Below are 23,493 nucleotides of genomic sequence, written 5' to 3' on the forward strand. Positions count from 1 at the left end.
GACATCTTTAACACCAGCACTCAAGAGGCTGAGGAAGGATCTGTTTGGGCCAGCCAGGGCTACACAGTGAGACGGCCTTTTCAAAAACTAAACAAGAAACTAGCATAGAGTATGGTCCTTTTTTTTTTTTTTTTTTTTTTGGTACCGGGGATCGCTGCAGGCTCCGGGACCACTGGAACCACCGAGCTAAATCTTGGCCCTGGTCCTTTTCATTTAAAGGTTTTAGTAGTAATCGCTAAAGGGCAACAACAAAGCAGGCTGGCGATTAGAAAGTTTTTTTGTTTTGTTTTTTGTTGTTGCTTTGAAACGGTCTCACTTGAACTCATTATGTGGCCCACAATGGCCTTGAACTCGTGGCGATTCTCCTACCTCAGCCTCGGGAGTGCTAGGATTACAGGTTTGAGTCACCACACCCGGCAGAAAAGGCAAGTGCTTTCTCCTTCACAGATGGACCAAGTACTGAAACCTCGAAACAATGCAGAACTTTTCTCTCGAGTGATCAAATCGTTCCTTTTGAACACTGCCCTTAGGTGCCCCATCAAAGCTTTCTGCTGAAACTACTGTTACTTCAGTGGAAGTTTGCACTCCACACTGGGAGGTCACAGTAAATGGATACTCCCTCGAGTTGGCCGGTTAGCCCAAGAGTTCCCGATCCTCAGCACCCTTCCTTGACTTTCCAAATCCGCTCAGCCCCTCCCCGTTCTACCAGTGGAGGACGATTGGACCGGCAGGGCCGGTTGCGCCTGCAGAGCCAGGGATAGAAGGTTGCGCCCTAGCTTCCCCACCCCAGACTTACAGCGCGCCCACCCGCCTGAAATCCACCCTGCTCCACCCAGACGGCAGCCTCTAAATCCACTCCCCGCGCCGCTCCGCCCTCCTCCCCGCCCCCCATTCCAGTCACTGGCTCTCGCTCAGCGTTCGCTATAATGTGGTTCTTCCTGGAGAGACCACGCTTTCCCTCCTACTCTCCAACGGCTCCGCCTTCCCGCCGGAGCCTGACCCTTCCCAGCGTGCCCGGCGATTCCGGCGTGCGAGGCCCTGGGAGGGCAAGGCCCCGGGGCCTGGTGAGGGGCGCGAGGGGCAGGCTGGGAGTTGTAGTTCCTGAGCGTACAATGGCGGCTGAAGCCTGGCCGTGGGCAGGACTCGTTGTCCCAGCGTGCCCTGCGCCTCAGCCCGCGCGCCCGCAGTTTCTCGCTCTCGCCACCCTCCTGCCCGCCAGCTCCCTAGCTTGATCGAGCTTTCGCTCGCGCTCTCCTCGAGGATCGAGGGGCCTCTGGCCATAGCCTGGGGCTGGGGAGGGAAACGGAGGCGGCGGTTCAGGGAAAACGAAGCTGCACTGGTGGTATTGGGAAGATGTCGGGCGAGGACGAGCAGCAGGAGCAAACTATCGCCGAGGACCTGGTCGTGACCAAGTATAAGATGGGGGGCGACATCGCCAACCGTGAGTGCGGCCTCAGGGGTCCCGAAATCGAGGCTGAGAGGGAGAGGTGCCGGGCTGTCCTGGGGGGGGGGTGGCTGGAGCGGCAGGGTCTTGCGGAGTGAGCCCCCGAGGGGCGCGCACTGGTCCGCCGGGTCGGCATGGTGGGAAGACCTTGTGTCGAACCCGGGACTGAGCGGCCAGCCCGGGCTGGAGTGTGAAGGTGCGGGCCAGGGACCAGGAGGAGCCCAGAGAGGGCCCCGGCAGACTCCGACCCTAGGCCCTTGGTAAGGATACGAGGCTCGTCCTCCCCTGCCCCTCACCCCTCAGTCCGGATCTCTGCTTCCTCTGGTCTGGCAGGAGCGAGGCCACCTTGAAAACGAAGCGCCCAGCTGTTGGCGACCGAAGCACCCCTCTGCTCGGTCGCGGCTCCAGGCCCCAGGAGCTGAGCCGCGGCACGTGTTGCCCAGTCCACATGCAGAGCGCTGGCTCTCTTCCTCCGCTACGGTCCCTGACACCAGCTTCCCCACCACGTGCTTTGCTAGAGCCTTTGCTTCTTCAGCTCCTACCTGGTGGGGGCCCCCTTCCTGCCTTTGGCTAGCTCAGGGGGCCGTTGGAGGGCACTTGTCTGGCTTTTCTGGAAGTTATTAATTACTACCTCAGAGCCAGTCTATGCAGATGGCATTAGCTTTCAGATTTGATTGTTCAGAGGGACTTGACAGTGTTTTGAGGTCTTGCTCTCACCCCAGCTAAGCAAACTTGTGAACGGTACTGGACAAGGGGAGACTAGCTGACTTTAGGAGTGTCACAAGTCATCCTTACCGGAGCTGTGCTCGTCTAAGCAGTTGCCTGCACTCTAGGCAAATGTTTCACTTTCCCTTTTCTTTCTTTCCAATTCATTTTTAAGACAGAGCCTCACTGTGTAGCCCAGGCTGGCCTCAAACTCTCAATGATCCTCTTGCCTCAACCACTGGGATTACAGGCATGTGCCACCATGCCCGGCTCACTTTAACATTTTACAGCCCACTTAGGGAGATAGAAACTTACTGTCTTTTGGCTTTTGAATGGTTTTAGCAGTAAAGATAGTGGGAGGAGGTAGTTAGGATACCTCTGATCCCATGGCTGTGAACCTTTTTCTGGTTTCCAAAGAATTGCCAAAATAGATCTCAAAAAAATCAAACCTGAAATTCAGGATGGATCCAGATCATAGAGAGGACATAAACAGAACAGTTCAACACAATGGGCATTTGGTATAGTACGTTCTTTGTTGGTGCTTTTTTTTCTTATAGTTTATAATTGGAGGTGCTTGTGATCTCATTCCAATTTTGAAACTTTGATATCTGCTAAAAGTTATAAGCCATGAGGCCCCTGAAGCTTGGGAACCTTAGATTAAGTCCACTAGGCTTATATACTTGTTTGTGAGGAAATAAATTCTACATAAATTGATTGGTTCCTCTGCCTGCCCCACAAGCACAAGGACCCAAGTTCGATCCCTGGTACAAAAAAAAAAATTTTTCTACATAAGTTGAGATTACTAACATCTAATTAGGGCGTCTGAGAAGGGAAGAAGGTAATAACAATGCATCAGCTTCATCTCAGCAATTCTTCTTGTTGTCCCTGATGCCTATAAACTTCTTATGGTTTGCTTTGCATGTATATAGGGTGCCTTGGTGAGCGCCCCCTGAAGTTCATAATTCTGGTACCAGAGATAACATCTTTAGAAGTCTGATGCCTTGCCTGAGGAGACAGATTGTATATGCCCAGTTGTCAGATAATGTAAGGGAAAGGAGTGTTGACCTTTTTTTTTTTTGGTGCTGGGGATCGAACTCGGGACCTTGTGCTAGACACTGGAACCACTGAGCTAAATCCCTGGCCCCTTGACCTTTTTATTTTAGGAACAGAAGGTAGAAATTAGGGATTATAGGTGGATCCATTCCAGGAAGTAAAACTTGTTTCCCCTGTAAGCGTCACAACAGTGGCAGTAGGCAGTATTAGAAACTCTTGAGTCCAGCTTTCAAGTATTACTTGAGTGGTAACTAAATAAATATGTGCAGGGCTAATGTGGGATTTTTTTTTTTTTTTAATGATACTGGGGATCGAACTCAGGACCTTGCATTTGCGAGGCAGGCGGGGATACCACTGAGCTAAATCCCTGGCCCTGATGTGGGATTTTTGTCCCCAGGGGTACTTCGATCTTTGGTGGAAGCATCCAGCTCAGGTGTGTCGGTATTGAGCCTGTGTGAGAAAGGTGATGCCATGATTATGGAAGAGACAGGAAAAATCTTCAAGAAAGAAAAGGAGATGAAGAAAGGTAAAAAAAAAGAGAGAGAGAAAGACCTTCCCTTAATTTCCCAGGTTTGACCTTTATTTGATCCTCCTTGATTTTGTTTTTATTGTAATGATGTGACCACCACTCCAGTTTGACTTGATATTTGGAGTGGCAATGGGACACTTTCCTACCCAGTCCAAACTGATTACATTTAAGCAAGTCCCTGGAAAAAAAATCCTTTCATTTCTTTAAAGAGCGATAGGGCTCCTGAGAGAGAGAGAGCAAGGTAGTAAGGCTGATGATTCTTTTTACAGGTATTGCCTTTCCTACCAGCATTTCGGTAAATAACTGTGTATGTCACTTCTCCCCTTTGAAGAGTGACCAGGACTATATTCTCAAGGAAGGTGACTTGGTAAAAATGTAAGGTTAAACCATTCTAGAGCATTTGTCTTTTTCCTAAGCATTTATATAGTGCCTATTCTTAATGCATTGCTCTGCTTGCCTTTCAGTGACCTTGGGGTCCATGTGGATGGCTTCATTGCTAATGTGGCTCACACTTTTGTCATTGGTGTGCCTCAGGTAGGTAGGTGGCTGCCCACAGATAGTACCAGGTGGTCAACTGGGTTACTGAACTTGCCAGGAAGACACTGATTACATTTCCTTATCTACAGGGGACCCAAGTAACAGGGAGGAAAGCAGATGTTATTAAGGCAGCTCACCTATGTGCTGAAGCTGCCCTACGCTTAGTCAAACCTGGAAACCAGGTAAGGTATATATCCCAATTCCGATGCTTAGTAGAACCAAACATCTACTAGGCACTTAGAACTACTCTGTATGGAATTAACAACTTTTCTAATAGTCCTCTTGTAAAACAAACAGCTTTTTGTTTTGTTTTATTTTTGTTTATGAGACAGAGTCTCACCATGTAGTCCAGGCTGGCCTCAAACTTGTGGATAATCCTGCCTCAGCCTTCTGAGTGCTGACATTATAAGCATGTGCCATCATACCTGGCTTTAGGATTGTTTTTTTATTTTGTATGTGCATCTTTTCCCAAAATACGAGGTAGCTACTAAATAAAACGTAGGTGTGGGTTTTTTTTTTTCTGTACTGGGCATCGACTCGGGACCTTGTACTTGCAAGGCATGCAACAGCACCACTGAGCTAAATCCCCAGCCCTGTTTTGTTTAGGTACCAGGGATCAAACTTGGGACCTTGCTCTTTCAAGGCAGGTGCAGCACCACTGAGCTAAATCCCCAGCCTTCGTGTATGTGTTTTTTGAGACAGGGTCTCATTTGTATAGTTCAGGATGGCCTTGAACTCACTGTGTATCCCAGGGTGGTCTCAAACTCATGGCATTTTCCTGCCTCAACCTCTCAAGTACTGAGATTACAGGCATGTGTCACCACACTCAACAATAAAACACATTTTAAAACTCAGTTCTAACAGCCCCCTTTTTTTTTTTTTTTTTTTTTTTGGTACCAGGGATTGAACTCAGGACCTTAAATTTGCTAGGCAGATGAGGCGCCACTGAGCTACATCCCCCACCCTTAACAGCTTATTTTTTACAAACTTGATAAAAGATATCAGAGAGGTAGTACCAGTAAACAAATGTCAGAGAGAGGCTAAATGTGGGCATGGTGGTGCACACCTGTAATCCCAGCACTATGGAAGGCTGAGGCAGCAGGATTACAAGTTTGAGCCTACTCTGGGCATCTTAGCAATTTTGTGAGACATTGTCTTTTAAAAAAAAAAGTCTGGGTATGTAGCTCAATGTGAAGTCCAAAGGGCAATCTCCAATACCAGGAAAAAATAGACTAAAATTTGTTATGTGATTTGCAAGACAGGAAGCCTAGGAATGGTAGAGTTGTCATGAACTAGTAGAATTAACCACGTTAGATTGACAGTGGAGACATTTCTCTAATACTTACATTTCCAAAGATCTGTTTAATGTTCAAACCATTGTCTTTTTGTTTTTAGGGTTTTGTTTTGAGGGGTTTTGTTGTTTTTGTACGGAGGATCCGAATTTAGGACTGATCTGAATTTAGGACTTTGCACTTTCGAGGCAGGCGGCGGAACCACTGAGCTAAATCCCCGGCCCTGTTTTTAGTTTTTTGACATAGCATCTTGTGATGTAATCCAGGCCAACCTCAACCCCAGGCACTTCTGCCTCAACTGGGATTACAGGCTTGCCAATACCATGTCCAGTAAACCATTGTCTTTTTTTTTTTTTTTTTTTTTTTTGGTACTGGGTATCAAACTGGGACCTTACATTTTCAAGACAAGGCACCACTGAACTCAATCCCTGGCTGCCATTGTCTAATAAGACATTGTCTTCTTGTCTATGCTCTCTTATCTCACACTTTTGTTTTGTGGAGTTTTTTTGTTTTGTTTTATTTTTGGAGACAGGGTCTTACTATGTAGTTCAAGCTGACCTTGAACTCACTGCAATCCTGCCTCAGCCTCCCAAGTGCTGGGATTACAGGCATGTGCTACTATGTCCAACTTTGTCTCACTATCAATTAATTTTTATTTCGTCTTCAATTTTAGTACTTGATTGCATTATTTTTACTTAAAACCTCTGTCTTGGTTTACTTAAAATGATGCCTAACTTTGTAGAGTTGTTGAAAAGTCCTTTGAACAGGAAGCCTGACACATAGTAAGCAATAATTAGCTGTTACTGGGCCGGGGATTTAGCTCAGTGATGCCGCTGCCTGCCTCATAAGCACAAGGTCCTGAGTTCGATCCCCAGTATGAAAAAAATAATAATAATTAGCTGTTACTATTGTTTTACACAATTGTTATTAATATATTGTGTATCTCTACAGGAAGGTAGAATTCTGTAGTGGGTAGTACAGGGTATGCCTATGAAAAAATCAGATGAGGTTTGTCCATACCCTATCACCACACTTTACTACTGGTATTTAAAAATAACGTTGAGCCAGGGATGGTGGCACACACCTATAATTCCAGCACTCAGGAAGCTGAGGACAGCCTGAACTACATAGTGAGTCCCTGTTTCAAAAAACAAAAACAGCTGGGCGTGGTAGCTCTTGCCTGTAATCTTAGCATTGATGAGGCTGTGGCAGGAATACTGCCACGAGTTGAAGGCCAGCCTGAACTACATAGTGAGACCTGTCTCAAAAAAACCCACCAGACCCAAGGATTTAGCTCAGTGATTCTGTTGCCTGCCTCGAAAGCACAAGGTCCCAAGTTCAATCCCCAGTACCAAAAAAATAAAAACACCAAACAAAAAATCTTGAGCTCAAATTTCTTCGTCTATAAAATGGGCAAAATAAAATTGTGCCTTATTCTCACAGTTAATACCAGTGAGATAATCTGTGTAAAGTGTTTATAGTAGTATAAATTTCATTTAATAAATACTGGCTAGTTTTTGGTTTTGTTTTTTGGGAGGTTTTTGGTTTGGGGTTTTTTAATCTGAATTAATAGCATAAATAAAAATTGGATAGTTTTGAAAGAGGTTAAAAAGAAAAAAAAGACAAGGAAAAATAAAGGTTTGCCATCCCTTCTCCAACAGGTAGAATGCCAGTTATAAAGGAATAAATACTGAATTGTACATGGAAAAACCTATGTTTATGTCAAGGTTCTTCCACTTCCTTGTTTAACCTTGGGTGAATCAGTTAATCTTTATGCTTCTCATTCTCCCTGTAGAGAATTTATTAGCTCCTAATATCTCACCTTTTACTTATTTTGTACTTGTAGAACACACAAGTGACAGAAGCCTGGAACAAAGTTGCCCATTCATTTAATTGCACACCAATAGAAGGTGAGACCTCACTAACAGGGTTGCGGGCCTAACAATGAATAATTTAGCAGAATTAAAGCTTTTGCGCCTTCATCCTGGCTGTAGTTCGGTCTTAGCCAGAAACCTCAGTGCTCTGTTTCCGTAGCCAGATACATTGCTTGCATGACCAGACTACCTCAGTGGGTGGCTTTGGACTTTGGGATTCTGGACAGCTAGTACCATAGGCCTTGCCCTTATCTACAGGTATGTTGTCACATCAGTTGAAGCAGCATGTCATCGATGGAGAGAAAACCATTATCCAGAATCCCACAGACCAGCAGAAGTAGGTGCCAACCCACTCTTCTACCACACCAGTCAGTCACCAACTTTTTTTCCTCCCATACTCCCAGCTTAATCACATCTGCCTTCTACTGCAGACCCAGGAAGCTATTTATTACTCTTAATGGCTCCCTTTTTCTCTATTCCTTTTAGGAAGGACCATGAAAAAGCTGAATTTGAGGTACACGAAGTATATGCTGTGGATGTTCTTGTCAGCTCAGGAGAGGGCAAGGTGAGGAAAATACAAGCTAGCAGGAGGGGTGAAGGAGTGTGTTTTCACCAGACTAAATGTGACCTAATTGACTCTTTTAGGCCAAGGATGCAGGACAGAGAACCACCATCTACAAACGAGACCCCTCCAAACAATATGGTCTGAAAATGAAAACTTCTCGTGCCTTTTTCAGTGAAGTGGAAAGGCGTTTTGATGCCATGCCATTTACTTTAAGGTACTACACTTAGCAAGAACGGGGGTTGGAACCAGTTTGACTCAGACTACGCATTCAGGAATGCTTTTCCCTCTCCACTGTCCCTCCCTTTCTTTTCCCTCCTGCCCAGACTTGTAGCTCATATACACATGTATGTTTTGTCCTCATCTCATTGCAGCTAATATAAAAGCAACCCTAAGCATGATTTCAGCCTGAGGGGAGGGACGATGTAAAAAACATGAGCAAAATAAGGCTGGCGATATAGCTCACTGATGTAACACTAGCCTGGTATGTGTGCCCTAGGTTTAGTCAGCACCACAAAACTAAAACAAAAATCCATGGGCTGGGGATTTTAGCTTAGTGGTTCTGCTGCCTGCCTTACAAGCCCAAAGTCCTGAGTTTTGATCCCCAGTATCCTCCCGCCCCAAATCCATGAGGAAAATGGTAAGACCTGATGAGGAGTTAAGGATTCCTCTGAGTTTCATCTTTCTTTAATCAGAGCATTTGAAGATGAGAAGAAGGCTCGGATGGGTGTGGTGGAGTGTGCCAAACATGAGCTGCTGCAACCATTTAATGTTCTCTATGAGAAGGAGGGTGAGTTCTGAAGAGAATTCTACTTTGGAGCCTGGTTATGTGGTACCATTCTCCTCTAATTTTAGAAAAGAGCTAGGTATGACCAAGAACCATTTTATCAAAACACACCTTCATTTTTCCCATAGGTGAATTTGTTGCCCAGTTTAAATTTACAGTCCTGCTCATGCCCAATGGCCCCATGCGGATAACCAGTGGTCCCTTTGAGCCTGACCTCTACAAGTCAGAGATGGAGGTCCAGGATGCAGAGCTAAAGGTCGGTGTTCATGGAAAGGGGTGAACAGACATGTGAATGAAAGTCCTGACCTACAAATGAAAGTCCTGAAAAGAACTGCAATGCTGGAGAGGAGCGGTTGTGTTCCCTCCGTGTTCCTAAGAATTTGTTGCTTTCTTCCTCCTGTTTTCCAGGCCCTCCTCCAGAGTTCGGCAAGTCGGAAAACCCAGAAAAAGAAGAAAAAGAAGGTGCGTTATGGGGGACCTGACCACTGTTCCTCCTTCCCAAGTCATGGCAAGGCATTCATTGATTTTTTTCAAATCCTGATCTCATCCCACTCAGCCTTGACCCAGAGGATTGAGATACTTTTCCTTTTGCTCCTCTAGACACTATTCCCCAAGTAGTTAGAAACTGACGTGTCAGGCCAAGGATTTAGCTCAGTGGTGCCACTGCCTGCCTGGCAAGCACAAGGTCTCGAGTTCCATCCCGGTACCAAAAAAGAAAGACTCACATGTCTTTCTTCCGTCCTTGTCTTGAAATACAGGCCTCCAAGACTGCAGAGAATGCCACCAGTGGGGAAACCCTAGAAGAGAATGGAGCTGGGGACTGAGGTGGGTCCCATATCCCCAGCTTGCCGCTCCTGCCTCGTCCCCTCCCACTACACCCAGGCTCTGCGAAGGGCAGTTTGACTTCTCCACCCAGGACCACCAGCAGAGCAGGATCTCCCTGCCCCCACCCCAGTCCCCCAACCCACTCCCCTCCGCCAACAACAACCTGCTCCAACTGACTCTGGTCTTGGGAGGCCAGGCTTCCCAGCCACCGAAGACTACTTTAAATAGAGAAAAAGAAATTGAATAATAAAATCAGGAGTCAAAATCCATCGTCTTCAAGCCCCTCTTTCTAGCCTTTTCTACTGTTTTGCTTGGTCAAAGTCGGTGGCCCTACAACAGAAATTAAAACCACCACTAAAAACTCAGCTGAAATTTTTTTATACTACTCTGATATCAGCATTTTCTGATTGATTGTTTGGGGCTTTTTTTCTTCTCTTGTTTCACACTTCCCAAGTATTTTATCTACCCTCAATATTAAGAGGAGCTGTTCTTCAAAAAGTTTTTATTTCATGTGGCAGTAGTCAGGCCCTCCCCATTTTTAGGAGCTGAAGTCTCCATTTATGAAGAGGTTGTCATCTGTCAACTGGATCTTCACTTGTGAATCTTTTTAGTCGTTTTCTTCTGCAGGGTCTTTCCTCTCCCATTTTCACAAAGCTGTAAGAAATAATCCATCTCAGCTGTGCCCTATTCTCTGGAGTCAGTGGGGCCGTCTCTCACTCCACCTTAACACAGATCTAAGCGGAAGTTCAAGTGATTGTATTCCCTCTTTGAGATATTTTGACTTCCCTTCCTTGAAAGAAAAACCAGGAACCTGAGGAAGACTGACTTGAAGAGACAACTAGCTTTCTGAAACTGTGGACTCGAATTGGATGAATTGCTGGGGGTTTGTAGGGAAAGGTGACACATTTCAGTACCTCTGGCATGCTGTCCCAGGGAACTAGGGCTCCCACTGATTTACAAGGTTTTTAAACATTGAAAATGACATGGCGTTAAAATAAATTTCGATTTGCTCATAATATGCCTTTGTATGTTGCGCTTATTTGTTGGGCGTGGGGAGATCCAATTGAAGTGATCAGTTACAAATGTTCAGGTTTTTTTTCTGAGACAGGGTCTTGCTATGTAGTTCAGGCTGGCCTCAAACTTGCAGCAAACCTACCTCAGCCTCACGGCTGCTGGGATTACAGGCATGCAGCACCTACTGTACCTTAAAAGGATTAACTTGGGTTGGGAGTAACACATGCTATACTCTGACAACAGCAGTAAATTATCTTGGATCTTTAGTCATTTTGATTTTCTAAAGTAGAAATAACTAACATTCGTTGCTAACATTTATTCAAGACTAGGACACGCAGTGTTGTAGACTAAAACAATACTGCAAGTGTTTCAGGACCAGGCCAATAGTGTGGGTGATCAGTTATTAGAGGTTGGTCTTGTTTTGGTAGTGCTGGAGAGAGCCAAAGAAGCACTGACCAACATTCCTACAGCACCCCCACCCCTTTTAGGGCCTTGCTAAATTGTCCAGGCTGGCTTTTGGCTTGGAATCCCCTCTACCTAAACCTCCAAGTAGCTGGGATTACAAAGGTGCACACCACACCCAGGTATATTTCATACTCTATATGTGAGGTACTGCTGATCTGTAAGTACCATAATGAACAAAGCTAAGATGGTACCTGTACAACAATATGTATTCATTATAAAGTACAGAATAATTGCATTGCCATAAAAATGCTCTTGCCTACTCACCCCTCCATTATTCATTTGTGCAAACCTATATAATGTACACCAAGAATGAGTTAATTTATACTGGTCTTTGATAAAATATTAGCGTGGGTTCCCTAGGTATAATAAATACTCGTGGACGATAATATGGGTAGCTGTAAATGGATGGGAGTGGGTAATTTCTATTTTGTTTTTAATTTTTTCTGTGCCCCTAAAACAGCAGCTTCCGAAAAGTAGTTTTAGCCAGGTGTGATGGCACATGCCTGTAATCCCACCACGTGGGAGGCTGAGGCAGGATCACTGTCAGTTAAAGCCCAGCCTGAACATTGAAACTTTGTCCTAAAAAAAAAAATTTAGCAAGAACATCTCAAAATAAATAAAGGGCTGGAGATTACATCTGAGTATAGTAGCCATAGGTAGCACAGACCTGTAATCCCCACACTTTAGGCTGAGGGAGCAGGATCACCACAAGTTCGAGGTCAGCCTGGGATAGAAACAGTTCAAAGCCAGCCTGGACTACAGAGACCCTATCCAAAAAAAAAAAAGTTCTATGCTCACAGGTTTTTTAGCCTTAAGTTTGCTGTAGCTGAAGCTCTGGAGATCTGCTTTCAAGGTCTTACCTGACAATACCAAGAGACTTGAAAGTTCTTTATCTTAACACCAAATATCATACTTCCTCTAGAGAAGACTTTACCAATCTTGCTTCCTTCCCTTCTGTCCTTGGGTTTTTCACCTTTAGTTATAGAGAATCACCGCAGTATTTTCTGTAAAAATGATACCTTGTGAGCAAGAAACGCTGGTGACATTCTGTCTCAGTCACTGTGGAGAAAGACCACAGTTGGCTATTTTATTCCCGGAGTTTTAGGGAGGGAAAAAAAGCTGTTCTAAAGTCTCTGCAGTGTTACATCTTTCTCAACTTTCTGCTTTTCATCCTTCCATGAGATTCTGTAGGACCTTCGAAACTTCCAAGATCACATCTCCTGCAACAGTTTAGCTTAAAACAAATAAAGCAAAGCAGTAAAGCAAACTAGGAATTTTTGTACAGTCCGCAACTATTCGTAACAAAATCGGCACCTATTCATAATAAAATGGAAGACTTCGCTAAGAAACTTCAACTCCCAGGAAGCTATGAGGGAAGGCGGAACCACTGACCTTTTCCTCTTTCAGTCCCATACTGGAAATAGATATACACACATATAAACGATGCCCTCAATAATAAAAATGGGTAGGATTAGTAAACCGAATTCAAAATATTATTATTTTCATGGAAAAAATTATTATTTTCCAAGACAAATCCTCTATCAATCCCTTAAATGGTAGCCGAAAGCGGCCGAAAGCCACTATTACTCCAATTGGCAGCCACGCCCCTCGGGGGGAGGGACGGGATGGCGGAAATGACGACAGTGAGCGAGCTATTAAAACCCGTAGGCGGAAGTTTGGCGCTCTCTCGGCTTTAGCGCCATCTTCTTAGGTGAGTTTTTTGTGTTGGTTGTGTTCGGTTTCTGCGTAAAATCCATTAACATCTGACTCTATATTACCCATCATTGTAGGAAGGTAACTGTAACCTTTTTGTCTTTCCTGGCAGAAACCTCCGCGCCATGAGAGCCAAGGTGAGCGGTCTCGTAACAATGAACTTAGGAGTTAGGCGTTGGCAAGGAGGAGATCCGGGCAAGAAAAGCCCGCCATGGTTCCCAATCACTGGGTGCTCAAGGGTGCCCAAGAGATAATGGGGAGAGGAAGCATACTTTGGGTGAAAATCAGAAGTAGCGGTTAAACCCTGGAGGGGAGAAAGGGCGCGGGGTAAAACACCCCGGCGGAATTGGCGTTTTGTTTCGGGAGGTGTTTATTAACCTTCGTACTTGATTTAAGAACCTATCCGGGGGCCAGGGATTCAGCTCAGTGGTTCCGGCGCCTGCCTCGAAAGCATAAGGTCCCGAGTTCGATCCCCGGTACAAAAAAAAAATTACATTGGGTGCAGGACATAAATGTGTCAAACTTCACTTGAAATTAACCTTCAAGAACCTATCCGGTGCTTGGTTCTAAATAGTGCACCTTATGGCTATAAACCTGTTAATGAAAATCATCTTTTCTATTCTCTGCTGCTGTGGTCGGGTCGCTAGTGGAGGAAGAAGCGAATGCGCAGGTATGTTTAGATTGCCAGTCCCGGAGGGGAGGGCACGAGGGGAGGTGCCTGAGGACAGAACGTTTAGTTTGGGAGTCTAGAAACTTCAGAAAATTGTTTTTTAAAAAAAGTATTGCTTTGGTAGAACCAGGGATTGAATACAGGACAGAATTGTAGTGCTTTTTATTTTTTATTTTTATTTTTTTTTGCTTTTTAAATTTTTAACTGCATGTAGTTAGTGCATGTTTAAGTTAAGAATAAAACACAACCCTGGGTAGTTATATTATGTCTCCTTTTCAGGCTGAAGCGCAAAAGAAGAAAGATGAGGCAGAGGTCCAAGTAAAATAGCTTCTACATCCATGGAGGCCTAAGGAACAGAAATAAGGAATGCTAGAGGCTGAGGACGCTGGTACAAGTAGACTGCATGCTACTATCTAGAATGTGTCTCAATGGATTTGAACTTCGTTACCATCTGATCGCCAAGACCACTTCAGAGAAACCCACCTTGTTCATAACTAAAGCAGTCCCGGTTGGTCTTTTGCCCTGGACCTGTGGCATTCTGGACTACTGTTCTCAGTTATGGCCGAGTGTAACACGTGTACAATAAATCATCTCTTCTGCTTTTAGCTGAAGAATCAAATTGTCTTTGTTGTGTTTTTCACAATTCCATTGAATGGGGATTCTGTGTCGGTAGTTTGTGTCCTATCACTACCTGTGCTATGGAAAAATCAACCTACATGGGCAACAGTCGGGGGGTGTATGATGTAAACTACCTCTGGTTCGCACTGAGAAAAGTAGTATACACCTTAGGAGTGAGTGTTTTTAGACTCATGGGCAAGTTTAAAGCAGATGGTAGTACCGCCCCTACATATCGTGAAGTGTGCATGGCACAGTTCCCTTCGGGTTGGCCGTTCTCTGTTGTTAGTTGTGGTTGCTATGGTGACACGCAGAGGTTACTGGGAACTTCCTGCTGTCGCACAGCTCGCCCACCATAGAGTATGGTTCCGGGTCTGATAGCTAGAGTGTCTACTTCCGCAGGAAGCGGAAGAGCTACAGGGTGGGCGGCTCTTTGTCGAAGCTAGAGGACCGGCAGGCGGCAGCAGCTACTACGGCGGCGACGGCAGGTGAGGGAGGCGGGAGACTTAGGTGGAGGCCGCGCCCGGAGGGGAGGAGTCGGGGCCGGCCCAGCGGCTGGGCTCTGCCGGGCCACGCAAGGCCCCCCCAGAACCGAGCTTGGCTCGTCCTCACATCCCAGGACAGACCCCCTTTTCTGATTGACCCCCGCTTTGCGAGCAAACGCCAGTTCCGTGACGTCACAGCCCTGCCCATTCCCCTGAGCTTGATGTCATCTAGAGCTCCCTCTCCTTCCCTTTTTGCTTCCTTAGTGTCCTATTCACCTGGTCCACAGCTGTGTGCCTGCGGCACTGCACCGAAGAAGACTTGTTGCGGGGCAGTTGCTCGGACTTTTCGAAAACTCTAGCTTGTTGGAAAGAGTCACAATCACCGTCCCCAAGTACTAACTGCCATCCTACTGCACTGTCAGTTGCTGCTCTTGTAATGCTCCCCATTTGTCGTTCCTGGCTCTTTAGGCCTGACTCTTAGCCCCACATCCTCTTTCATCTTGAGGCAGGTCTTCCCTCACCCTCTGTTCTTTGAGGACTAGTTTTCCAACCCATTCTCCCAGCCTTTACAAATCAGTTTTATCTATCCCTTACTCTTTCCTGGCAACTTCTATTTTGACACGTGAAGTTCAATTTGAACTCTTAAATTCTCAAATATTTTGCTGTTTTGTCAGATTTCATTCTTATTTATGACAACAACCCCATAGTCCTCCACTCTTACTCCTTATCCCACCCAGGTGTCTCTCTTCCCCCCCACCCCCCACCCCGTTCAGAACTCAGCAGTGATGTGGAGGTGGAGACCCACAGGAGCCCGGGACTTCACCTGAGCTACCTCAGGTATCAACTCTGGGAGAATTGGTTGGGGAGGAGTATCATACCCAATTATCTGCTTCTGGTGGGACTTGCAACTTGGGACAGGCTTGGATAGATGGCATTTATTATTCAGTTCATTTTTTAAAGTTTGTATTTTCTGATAGCACTTCTTTTTATTGTTTCTATTATTCTGGGTTGCCTCCTTTTGGAGAAAGGACCCCTTTATACAGATCTTGCGTAACGTTGGCCTCTGATCTGGTGGGTCATTTTCAGGAGATGTAAACTCAAATTCAAGCCAGGCATGGTTGCCCACCCCTGTAATCCCAGCAGTTGCGAGGCTGAGGCAGAAGGATCAAGAATTTAAGGTTAGCGTGGACTATATAGCAAGTTCAAATCCAGTCGGAGTATATAGTCATGCCCTGTATTAAAAACAAAAACGTAAAGTCAAGGCAGTGGGGTAGGGTAGGGTAGCTGAAGGCCAAATAAACAGATTAGATTTCCTTATGCTTAAGGAGAAACAATATGGAGTTTTCCTGTTTGAACAGCAGGGGGAGCCTGAACACTGCTTAAGAAAGGTTTAGGAAGTCAAGACACGTGGTACCTGGGACTCTCAGTCTTATTGGGGGTGGATAGAGGGGAGGGCTAGAACTAGGGCAGTGGACTGACATCCCAGAGCTCTCTTGGGAAGTAGGAGACTTAAAAAGCTTTTATAGAGTCTATAAATAAAGAGGATCTTTATGGGGTAAGGAATGACGTGGTTTGATGTCAGTGGGATCTTCCCATGGAAGGGTAAGAAGGGGGTTGGGAATGGGGAAAGAGGTCACTTACTCTTGTGATATTAACTCATTCCCACCTTGACCTTGCCACAAATGGTTTTGTCCTGGGGGTCTAGGAGAGATTTCAGCTAGGAACTCTCCCTGGTATGGAGGGGCCTGATTTCCCAGCGGTTAAAAATGGTAGTGGGCCTGTAATCCCAGCAACCTTGAGGCTGAGGCGGGAGAATCGCTGTTGAGTTCAAGGCCAGCCTGAACTATATAGCAAGACCCTGTCTCAAAAAAAAAAAAAAAGTGATAGTGGAGGAAAATAGTAAAAATGACAGGTTTAGAGACTGCCCTCAAGCTGGTTATACCATCTCTTCACCCACAATTTCTTGGGTTCTAGAAATCTGATATACATAGAGCCTTACCTAAGATTCCACAGAAGAGAGTTTAAGGGAAGTTTTGTTACCAGTATCCCATCATTCACAAGCCCTAGCAGCTAAGCAGCACATCTTGGGCATTTTTCCCAGTCTCCTCCCAGCCTATTCAGACACCCACAGTAGTTTGTTTTTTTTGTACCAGGGATCGAATTTGGATCCCTGTGCCTTTGAGGCAGGCAGCAGAACCACTGTGCCAAATCCCCGGCCCCACCCACAGTAGTTTTAATTTTACTTCCACTACTTTATTTTTTGTTGTTGTTTTGTGGTTTTTTTGGTACCAGGGATTGAACCGAACTCAGGTCCTTCTGCTTTCGAGGCAGGTGGTGGAACCACTGAGCTAAATCCCCAGCCCACTTCCACTGCTTTAATAAGGTCAGCTCAGAAAGGAAGATAAAATTCAACACTTCTATCCCTGTCCCCTCCGCCTATCATCATTCATGAGATGAAGTGGCTCCTTCCCAACTTCCTCCCTCCTCCACTAGCCACCCAAGTGTGAATCATTCTAACCAAGACCAGGTGCATGAAGGCCTGGGCAGGACTTCATTCGGTCAAGTCAGCCAGTTCAGCCAGTCCAGCCAGCGTCCTCCTCCCTTAGGTTCTCCATTTCCAAAGCCATTGCCTCACTGGACTGCCTGCTCTCTAGTCAGGAATCGTGGGATCTCTCTGGCGGACTCCTGGTTGACATAGTTCTTTTTTTTAGCAGTCACCAAGAGTGGCAAGAAAAGGAAGAAGGCCCTGAGTCGGAGGGGACCAGGATGCCTGACCGGGACGGCTATGCTAATGGTACTGGGAGCAGTGGCGGAGGACCTGGAGGTGGTGGCAGTGAGGAGGCCAGTGGCGCAGGGGCAGGCAGTAGTACAGCCAGCTCAGATGCCATCTGTAGAGACTTCCTAAGGAATGTGTGCAAGCGAGGCAAGCGCTGTCGATATCGCCACCCCGACATGAGTGAAGTGTCCAATTTAGGGGTGAGCAAAAATGAATTCATCTTCTGCCATGATTTTCAGAACAAGGAGTGTAGCCGCCCAAACTGCCGTTTCATCCATGGCTCCAAGGAGGATGAAGATGGCTATAAGAAGACGGGAGAGCTTCCTCCTCGGTTGAGGCAGAAAGTGGCAGCTGGCCTGGGCCTTTCACCAGCTGACCTACCAAATGGCAAGGAAGAGGTCCCTATCTGCCGAGACTTCCTCAAGGGTGACTGTCAGAGAGGAGCCAAGTGCAAGTTTCGTCACTTGCAGCGGGATTTTGAGTTTGATGCTCGGGGTGGAGGAGGCACTGGTGGTGGGGGCTCAACAGGCTCCATCCCTCCAGGACGTCGTCATGATCTCTATGATATCTATGACCTTCCTGACAGGGGCTTTGAAGACCACGAGCCAGGCCCCAAGCGTCGGCGAGGTGGATGCTGCCCTCCTGATGGCCCTCATTTTGAATCCTATGAGTATAGCTTGGCTCCGCCCCGAGGGGTAGAGTGCAGACTGCTAGAGGAGGAAAATGCAATGCTCAGGAAGCGCGTGGAGGAGCTAAAGAAGCAGGTCAGCAACTTGTTAGCCACCAATGAGGTACTTCTGGAACAGAATGCCCAATTCCGCAATCAGGCCAAGGTCATGACCCTTAGCTCCACTGCACCAGCAACTGAGCAAACTCTGGCACCCACTGTGGGTACTGTTGCCACTTTTAACCATGGCATTGCCCAGACTCACACTACTCTCAGCAGCCAGGCTCTACAGCCCCGTCCTGTGTCCCAGCAAGAACTGGTGGCCCCTACAGGAGCTCCAGCTGCTCCCCCAACTAATGCTGCACCTCCTGCTGCTCCACCACCCCCACCTCCACACTTGAACCCAGAGATCACGCCATTGTCAGCTGCTCTGGCACAAACAATCGCCCAGGGAATGGCACCTCCACCTGTCTCCATGGCTCCTGTGGCTGTATCTGTGGCTCCTGTGGCTCCTGTGGCTGTATCGATGGCCCAACCCTTGGCAGGAATCACAATGAGCCACACCACCACTCCTATGGTGACTTACCCCATTGCTTCCCAGAGCATGCGCATCACAGCCATGCCACACTGATGGGGCTAATGGACACTCCCCTGGTATAGCCTCTCAGGGCTGGGATTGAGGGGCCCCTACCCACTTTCTTAGCCCTCCTAGGCCCAGTCCAGAGGGTTCACTCAAGAACTAGGATGAGAGACTATAAGGAATATGCTTCCAGAGATGGGGTTGGGCTGGTATGTTCTCTCACCTCCCTTTTAAGAAGTCCTCATGTCCTTCCTTCTGGCCTAACTGAGGTGGGAGCTTGCATAGGAGTGCAGACTGAAGCCATCAGAGAGGAAGGACTGACTGAGGGACTGTGTCTTATGGGAAGTTGGGGACATCCCTGGTCTTGTCCTCTCTTGTGAACAGCACAAATTCTAGCACTAGTTTTGGAAGAAAAAATTTCCCACCCGGAAGGAGAGCCAGGAAAGACTGAGAAGTAGGTGGCCAGGAGAGAAGGCCTCAGAAGAGTCTTCAGACCATTTGGGGCCCAGTTGGCTTGGATAATACAGGAACTGCTCTGGGGCCTCTGGGAAGGCCGGGACCATAGTACTCCAGCCCAAAGACTAGAGGAGCATTCATTTACCTAGCTTGGCCTGGAAATCTGTAGGGCAGGGCCCACTACTTTCCAAAGAAATAAAAGAATTATTTTTAACAAATGGAGACAGTGGACACTTGTATGGAAGGTGGGAGCATAAAGTAGATCTCATGCCAAAATGGAGTAAAACCTCATACACAAGCTTGGGTAAGTTTGATGGAGGGTAGCAAAGAAGGGTAGGACCCAGAAGAAGACCAGTTGGAAAGCTGGGCATGGTGGTGCACTCCTGAAATCCCAGCGCTTGGGAGGCTGAGGCAGGAGGATTGCTGAGAGTTTGAAGCCAGCCCAGGCTACACAGTGAGTTCAAGGCCAGTGAGACCCCGTCTCAAAAAAAAAAAGACCAGACGGGGATTTAAGGAAGGTACTTTGTGGGATAAAAGCATTGCAGCCGCCTAGTCTAGTTTAAAAATAGTCCCATCTGTTTCTGGCCTGTCTGTATCTGCTATTCCCAGGTTGCCTGAGTAACCAGGGCTCCTAGGTTCATTTAGGGGGGCAGGCACTAAGGAGGATGTATGTGCTGAAAAATGGAGTTGGGATGTTGTGTGGTTGACAGATCCTACTTGTATGCAAACACAGCAGGGCAGGTGGCAGTTGCTCCTCTGAGTTGTCGATGGCAGTTAATGCTTCTCCTACTCTAGCCCTTCTTTGGTAGACATTGCTGTAAACTTTGAAGCCTTGGGAGGTGCTGGGAAGAGGGAGATCTGGGGACACAAGCCTCAGTGTTTATCTCTTTCTTCTCCCTGTCTCCATTTTGGACTAGGGGTTTTGAGTCCATGTAAGGGTCATTAAGGCCAGGGGCGTTAGTAGCAAACTTCAGTTTCTCAGCTCATGGCTGATGAAAGAGAAACAACCCAGGTGTGTAGTCTATTGAGACAGTGGTTTTGGGGTTAAAGAAAGTGATCCTGATTTGTACCTCCTGTATTGTATCTCCCTCTGCCTCTTGTCTGATCTCTCAGATCGTGTACACTTGAGCTGAAGATGGTGGGCTTGATCAGGCCCATTATTGGGGGGGCAGGTGTGGTGCATGGACTTATAATTCCAGCTATTTCCTAGGCTTGAGTGGAGATCACCTGAGCTCAGGAGTTTGGGGCCAGTCTGGGCAACACAGCAAGACTCTCTCAAAACGGGCAGTGCCTACAGACAAAAGATGGGCAAATATTGTTTGCAGACTTAGAAAACAACACATTCATAAGCTTGATGTTCACTTTGTGGCATAATTCTGGATTAAAAGACATAGTTGATGATCAGCATTTCGAAAGGAATATGATTATAGGCACCAACGTGAGTTCCTCTCAATCAAATCCTATTTCCTTCTTGCCAAATATCTTGAAAGAGGTGAATTTGTAAACTGGAGACATTATATGTCTTGTATTAATTCATTCCACTTAAAGATCAGGAATATATAGTACTCGTACTCAACCAAGTTGGGTTTAATGCTCATTTCAGTGAAGGGGAAAGCACACCATTGGGAATCGTGGTGTCTCAGCAAGAGGGTGTCTGAGAGGATTTGGACTCAGGTTAAGTAATTTTGGGAAAGATTCAAGGAAGCTTGTGTTCCTCTGGATTGGATGCTGTCAGGGGAAACGGGGATCATTCTATGATGGGATATATTACCATACCTAAAAAGAGGGCAGATGAGTAAAGCTAGAGCTGTAATCGATAGGAAGCAGCAGTCACTCATTATGGGGAAAGGCAAATGTTTGCTGTTTTGTGATTCGCACATTGACCTTGTTTTGTGCTTAAAATTGTGAAGTGATCTTGGGTTTTTGGTTTTTTCTTTCCTTTTTTTTTTTTTTTTGTCTCACTTCATCCCAGTCATTGAATGACCTTGTTACATACTGGTGGGGTTTTTTGCCAGGCATGGTGGCCCATGCCTGTACAACTCAGGAGCCTGAGCCAGAAGGATCACCATGAGTTCAAGGCCAGCCTGGGCTACATAGTGAGACCCTGTCTCAAAACACAAAAAAATTAAAAGGTACTGGTGTGGTTTTTTTGTTTTTGTTTTTTGTCATTTTTATTGGTATTGGGGATCTAACTCAGGACCTGGCAGTTGCCAGTCAGGCACTGTGCTGCTGAGCTACATTCTGGCCCTGGTACTGGTATTTTTTGAGACTGGCTATTTGTGAGCACCTGGTCAGCCCTAACAACTCTGAACCCAGCTGACTGTGTGAGGCCAGTTCCCAGATGTCAGGAGCTGCTTTCCTCTCTCACCTCTAAGACACTGCAGATAAAGGAAAAAGATTATGGCTCAGTTAATAGAAAATTTAGTGGAATCAAACTGAACATTTGTATCTAGTGAATATTCAGTAGTGGTTTATGGAGAAATCTCTAGTGATTTGCCCAAGGGCAATATTTAATTTAAAAAGAAACCACCTTGGATAAAAATATTAAAATTCAGGCCGAGGATTTAGCTCAGTGGTTTCACTGCCTGCTGCACAAGCGCAAGGACCTGAGTTCAATCCCTGGTACCAAAAAAAAAAAAAAAGATAAAAAAAATATATACTAAAATTCTACTTAAGGGCTGAGGAGGTAGCTCAGTGGTAGAGCACCTGGATTTGATCCACACCACTGCAAAATAAGTAAAGAAATATCAACACAACAGAAGGAAATACAAAATAATAGTCAAAGCATATCTGCCGCCTGCCTCACAAGTGCAAGGTCCCAAGTTTGATCCCTGGTACCAAAAAAAAATAGGCCCCTCTGCTGAAAATACGGCTTAGAGATAAAGCCTTGAGATTGTCTGGGTAACAGTGTGGATATCTACATTAGTAATAACCCCATAAGAACACCCTAGGACTTCCATTAATTACAAAAATTAAAATCTTGGGCTGGGGATTTAGCTCAGTGGCGCTATGCCTGCCTCGAAAGCACAAGGTCCTGGGTTTGATCCCCATTACCAAAAAGAAGAAAAAAAAATTAAAATCTTGGGTTGCGGGTGTCATCGCTCTGTGGTGGAACACTTCTCTGCCATTCATGAGGCCCTGGATTTGATCTCTATCACACACACATGAAAAAACATATCAGTTTATAAATATTAGAGTGTGCTTGGGCTGGGGATTTAGTTCAGTGTTTCTGGTGCCTGCCTCGAAAACACAAGGTCCTGAGTTCGATCCCTGGTACCAAAAAACCCACAAAAAACAAATAAATGTTAGAGTGTGCTATGTCCTAGGTGGGTGTGGTGATGGATTCCTGTAATCCCAGCACTCTGGGAGGCTGAGGCAGAAAGATTGCAATGAGCCCAGCCTAGGCAATATAGCAATTTAGTTGAGAACTTGTCTCAGAAAATGGCTGAGGATGTAGTTCAGTGCAAAGATCCTAGGTTCAACCCCCAGTAACAGAGAAAAGAGAATATGTGCTGGGTTTTATATGAGCTCCATATGGATATCTCAGCCTTAGAAGTGGTTTGTGAGCCGGGTATGGTGACACACACACACACACACCTGTAATCCCAGGAGGCTGGGGCAGGAGGATTGATGCTAGTTTGAGGCCAGCTTGGACTACATAGTGAGACTTTGTTTCAAAACAAAAATGGATTGTCGGGCAAGGAATTTAGCTCAGTGGCGCTGCACCTGCCTTGCGGTCCTGAGTTTGATCCCAGGTACAAAAAAAAAAAAAAGGGATTGTGAGTAAAGCGGTTCTACTTAGGTTCTGCTTAAGTGGAACCACACCTAAGTATTATGTGTTCTTCTAAATGTAATTTTTAAAGAGGGCCGTTGACAAACCAGAAGGGTATTTGAAAAAACCTAGCAAAAGAAAGCTGAAGGGAAATCCAGCAGATGTCTTCAAATGCTGCTGAATGGGAGAAGGTCCTGTGTTTCTGTACTGGAAATAACCAGAATTTTAGAACAATAGCTAACACTACCCAGGGCTTAATATAAGCCATGGAACTGTATGAGGCTTTTTTTTTTTTAATTTGCAACAATGGGGATTTAACCCAGAGCTTTGCACACATGTTAGCTGAGTGCTCTACCACTGAGCTACATCCCCAGCTCTTTTAAAATTTATTTATTCATTTATTGGTACTAGGACTCCATCTCAGGACCTTGTGCTAGTAAGGCAGGCAGCACCACTGAGCTAAGTCCCTGGCCTGAATTTTTATTTTGAAGCTAGGTCTGATTAAATTGTCCAGGCTGGCCACAAACATGTGATGCTCTATCTGAGCTTTCTGAATAGCTGGGATTACAGGCATGGCCCCATGCCTGGCCCATGTTAGGCATTTTACATGCAAAATTTTATATTCACTCAATGGGTACTATTATTGAATCCACTTTGCAGTGGGGAGAGCCG

The 23,493-nt window shown here is 46.0% G+C and overlaps 2 protein-coding genes and 2 long non-coding RNA genes across 10 annotated transcripts; 3 read left to right on the top strand and 1 right to left on the bottom strand.

Moving 5' to 3' along the window:
• The first annotated feature begins 1,156 nt into the window (after nucleotides 1-1,156).
• Pa2g4 (proliferation-associated 2G4) lies at nucleotides 1,157-9,875 on the top strand. Its single transcript, XM_087192322.1, has 13 exons — nucleotides 1,157-1,441; nucleotides 3,600-3,728; nucleotides 4,001-4,106; nucleotides 4,196-4,265; nucleotides 4,358-4,450; nucleotides 7,407-7,470; nucleotides 7,693-7,771; nucleotides 7,921-7,999; nucleotides 8,080-8,213; nucleotides 8,692-8,786; nucleotides 8,912-9,039; nucleotides 9,192-9,245; nucleotides 9,542-9,875. The coding sequence occupies exons 1-13, from the start codon at nucleotides 1,354-1,356 to the stop codon at nucleotides 9,605-9,607; spliced, it is 1,185 nt and encodes a 394-aa protein (XP_087048448.1). The 5' UTR covers nucleotides 1,157-1,353; the 3' UTR covers nucleotides 9,608-9,875.
• Nucleotides 9,876-10,093: 218 nt separating this feature from the next.
• On the bottom strand, nucleotides 10,094-12,668 carry LOC101721430 (uncharacterized). The gene is made up of 3 exons (XR_205945.4): nucleotides 12,480-12,668; nucleotides 11,948-12,091; nucleotides 10,094-10,262 (listed from the first exon to the last, which is right to left on the bottom strand). It is a non-coding gene; the product is annotated as an uncharacterized LOC101721430 (long non-coding RNA).
• Nucleotides 12,669-12,775: 107 nt separating this feature from the next.
• Nucleotides 12,776-14,075, top strand: LOC147823700 (uncharacterized). 2 transcript variants are annotated; one of them, XR_015443406.1, is made up of 4 exons: nucleotides 12,776-12,798; nucleotides 12,878-12,937; nucleotides 13,448-13,470; nucleotides 13,750-14,075. It is a non-coding gene; the product is annotated as an uncharacterized LOC147823700 (long non-coding RNA). The 2 variants fall into 2 exon arrangements; XR_015443405.1 differs by lacking the exon at nucleotides 12,776-12,798 and having other exon boundaries at nucleotides 12,824-12,937.
• A 404-nt stretch (nucleotides 14,076-14,479) lies between these two features.
• On the top strand, nucleotides 14,480-19,405 carry Zc3h10 (zinc finger CCCH-type containing 10). Of its 6 annotated transcripts, none has more exons than XM_004861345.3 (4): nucleotides 14,480-14,573; nucleotides 14,835-14,962; nucleotides 15,344-15,407; nucleotides 17,282-19,267. In XM_004861345.3, exon 4 carries the CDS (start codon nucleotides 17,337-17,339, stop codon nucleotides 18,642-18,644), a length of 1,308 nt encoding a protein of 435 aa, XP_004861402.1. In that variant the 5' UTR covers nucleotides 14,480-14,573; nucleotides 14,835-14,962; nucleotides 15,344-15,407; nucleotides 17,282-17,336; the 3' UTR covers nucleotides 18,645-19,267. The 6 variants fall into 6 exon arrangements, with proteins under 6 accessions (XP_004861402.1, XP_012933700.1, XP_004861400.1 ...); XM_087192321.1 differs by lacking the exon at nucleotides 14,835-14,962 and having other exon boundaries at nucleotides 14,493-14,573; nucleotides 17,282-17,364; nucleotides 17,586-19,267; XM_013078246.3 differs by lacking the exon at nucleotides 14,835-14,962 and having other exon boundaries at nucleotides 14,483-14,573.
• Nucleotides 19,406-23,493: the final 4,088 nt, after the last annotated feature.

Source organism: Heterocephalus glaber, unplaced genomic scaffold (genome assembly GCF_053883595.1).
Source record: "Heterocephalus glaber isolate CG9 unplaced genomic scaffold, H.glaber_assembly_v1.0 deba00001569, whole genome shotgun sequence".
In the NCBI taxonomy this organism is placed as follows: Eukaryota; Metazoa; Chordata; class Mammalia; order Rodentia; family Bathyergidae; genus Heterocephalus; species Heterocephalus glaber.

Excerpts from the sequence above, each read along its gene's own strand:
- Zc3h10 (XM_004861345.3), top strand. The coding sequence starts at position 17,337 with ATGCCTGACCGGGACGGCTATGCTAATGGTACTGGGAGCAGTGGCGGA.
- Pa2g4 (XM_087192322.1), top strand. The coding sequence starts at position 1,354 with ATGTCGGGCGAGGACGAGCAGCAGGAGCAAACTATCGCCGAGGACCTG. Across the intron at positions 7,471-7,692 it reads TAATTGCACACCAATAGAAG|GTATGTTGTCACATCAGTTG; the intron begins GTGAGACCTCAC and ends CCTTATCTACAG. Across the intron at positions 8,787-8,911 it reads TGTTCTCTATGAGAAGGAGG|GTGAATTTGTTGCCCAGTTT; the intron begins GTGAGTTCTGAA and ends TTTTTCCCATAG.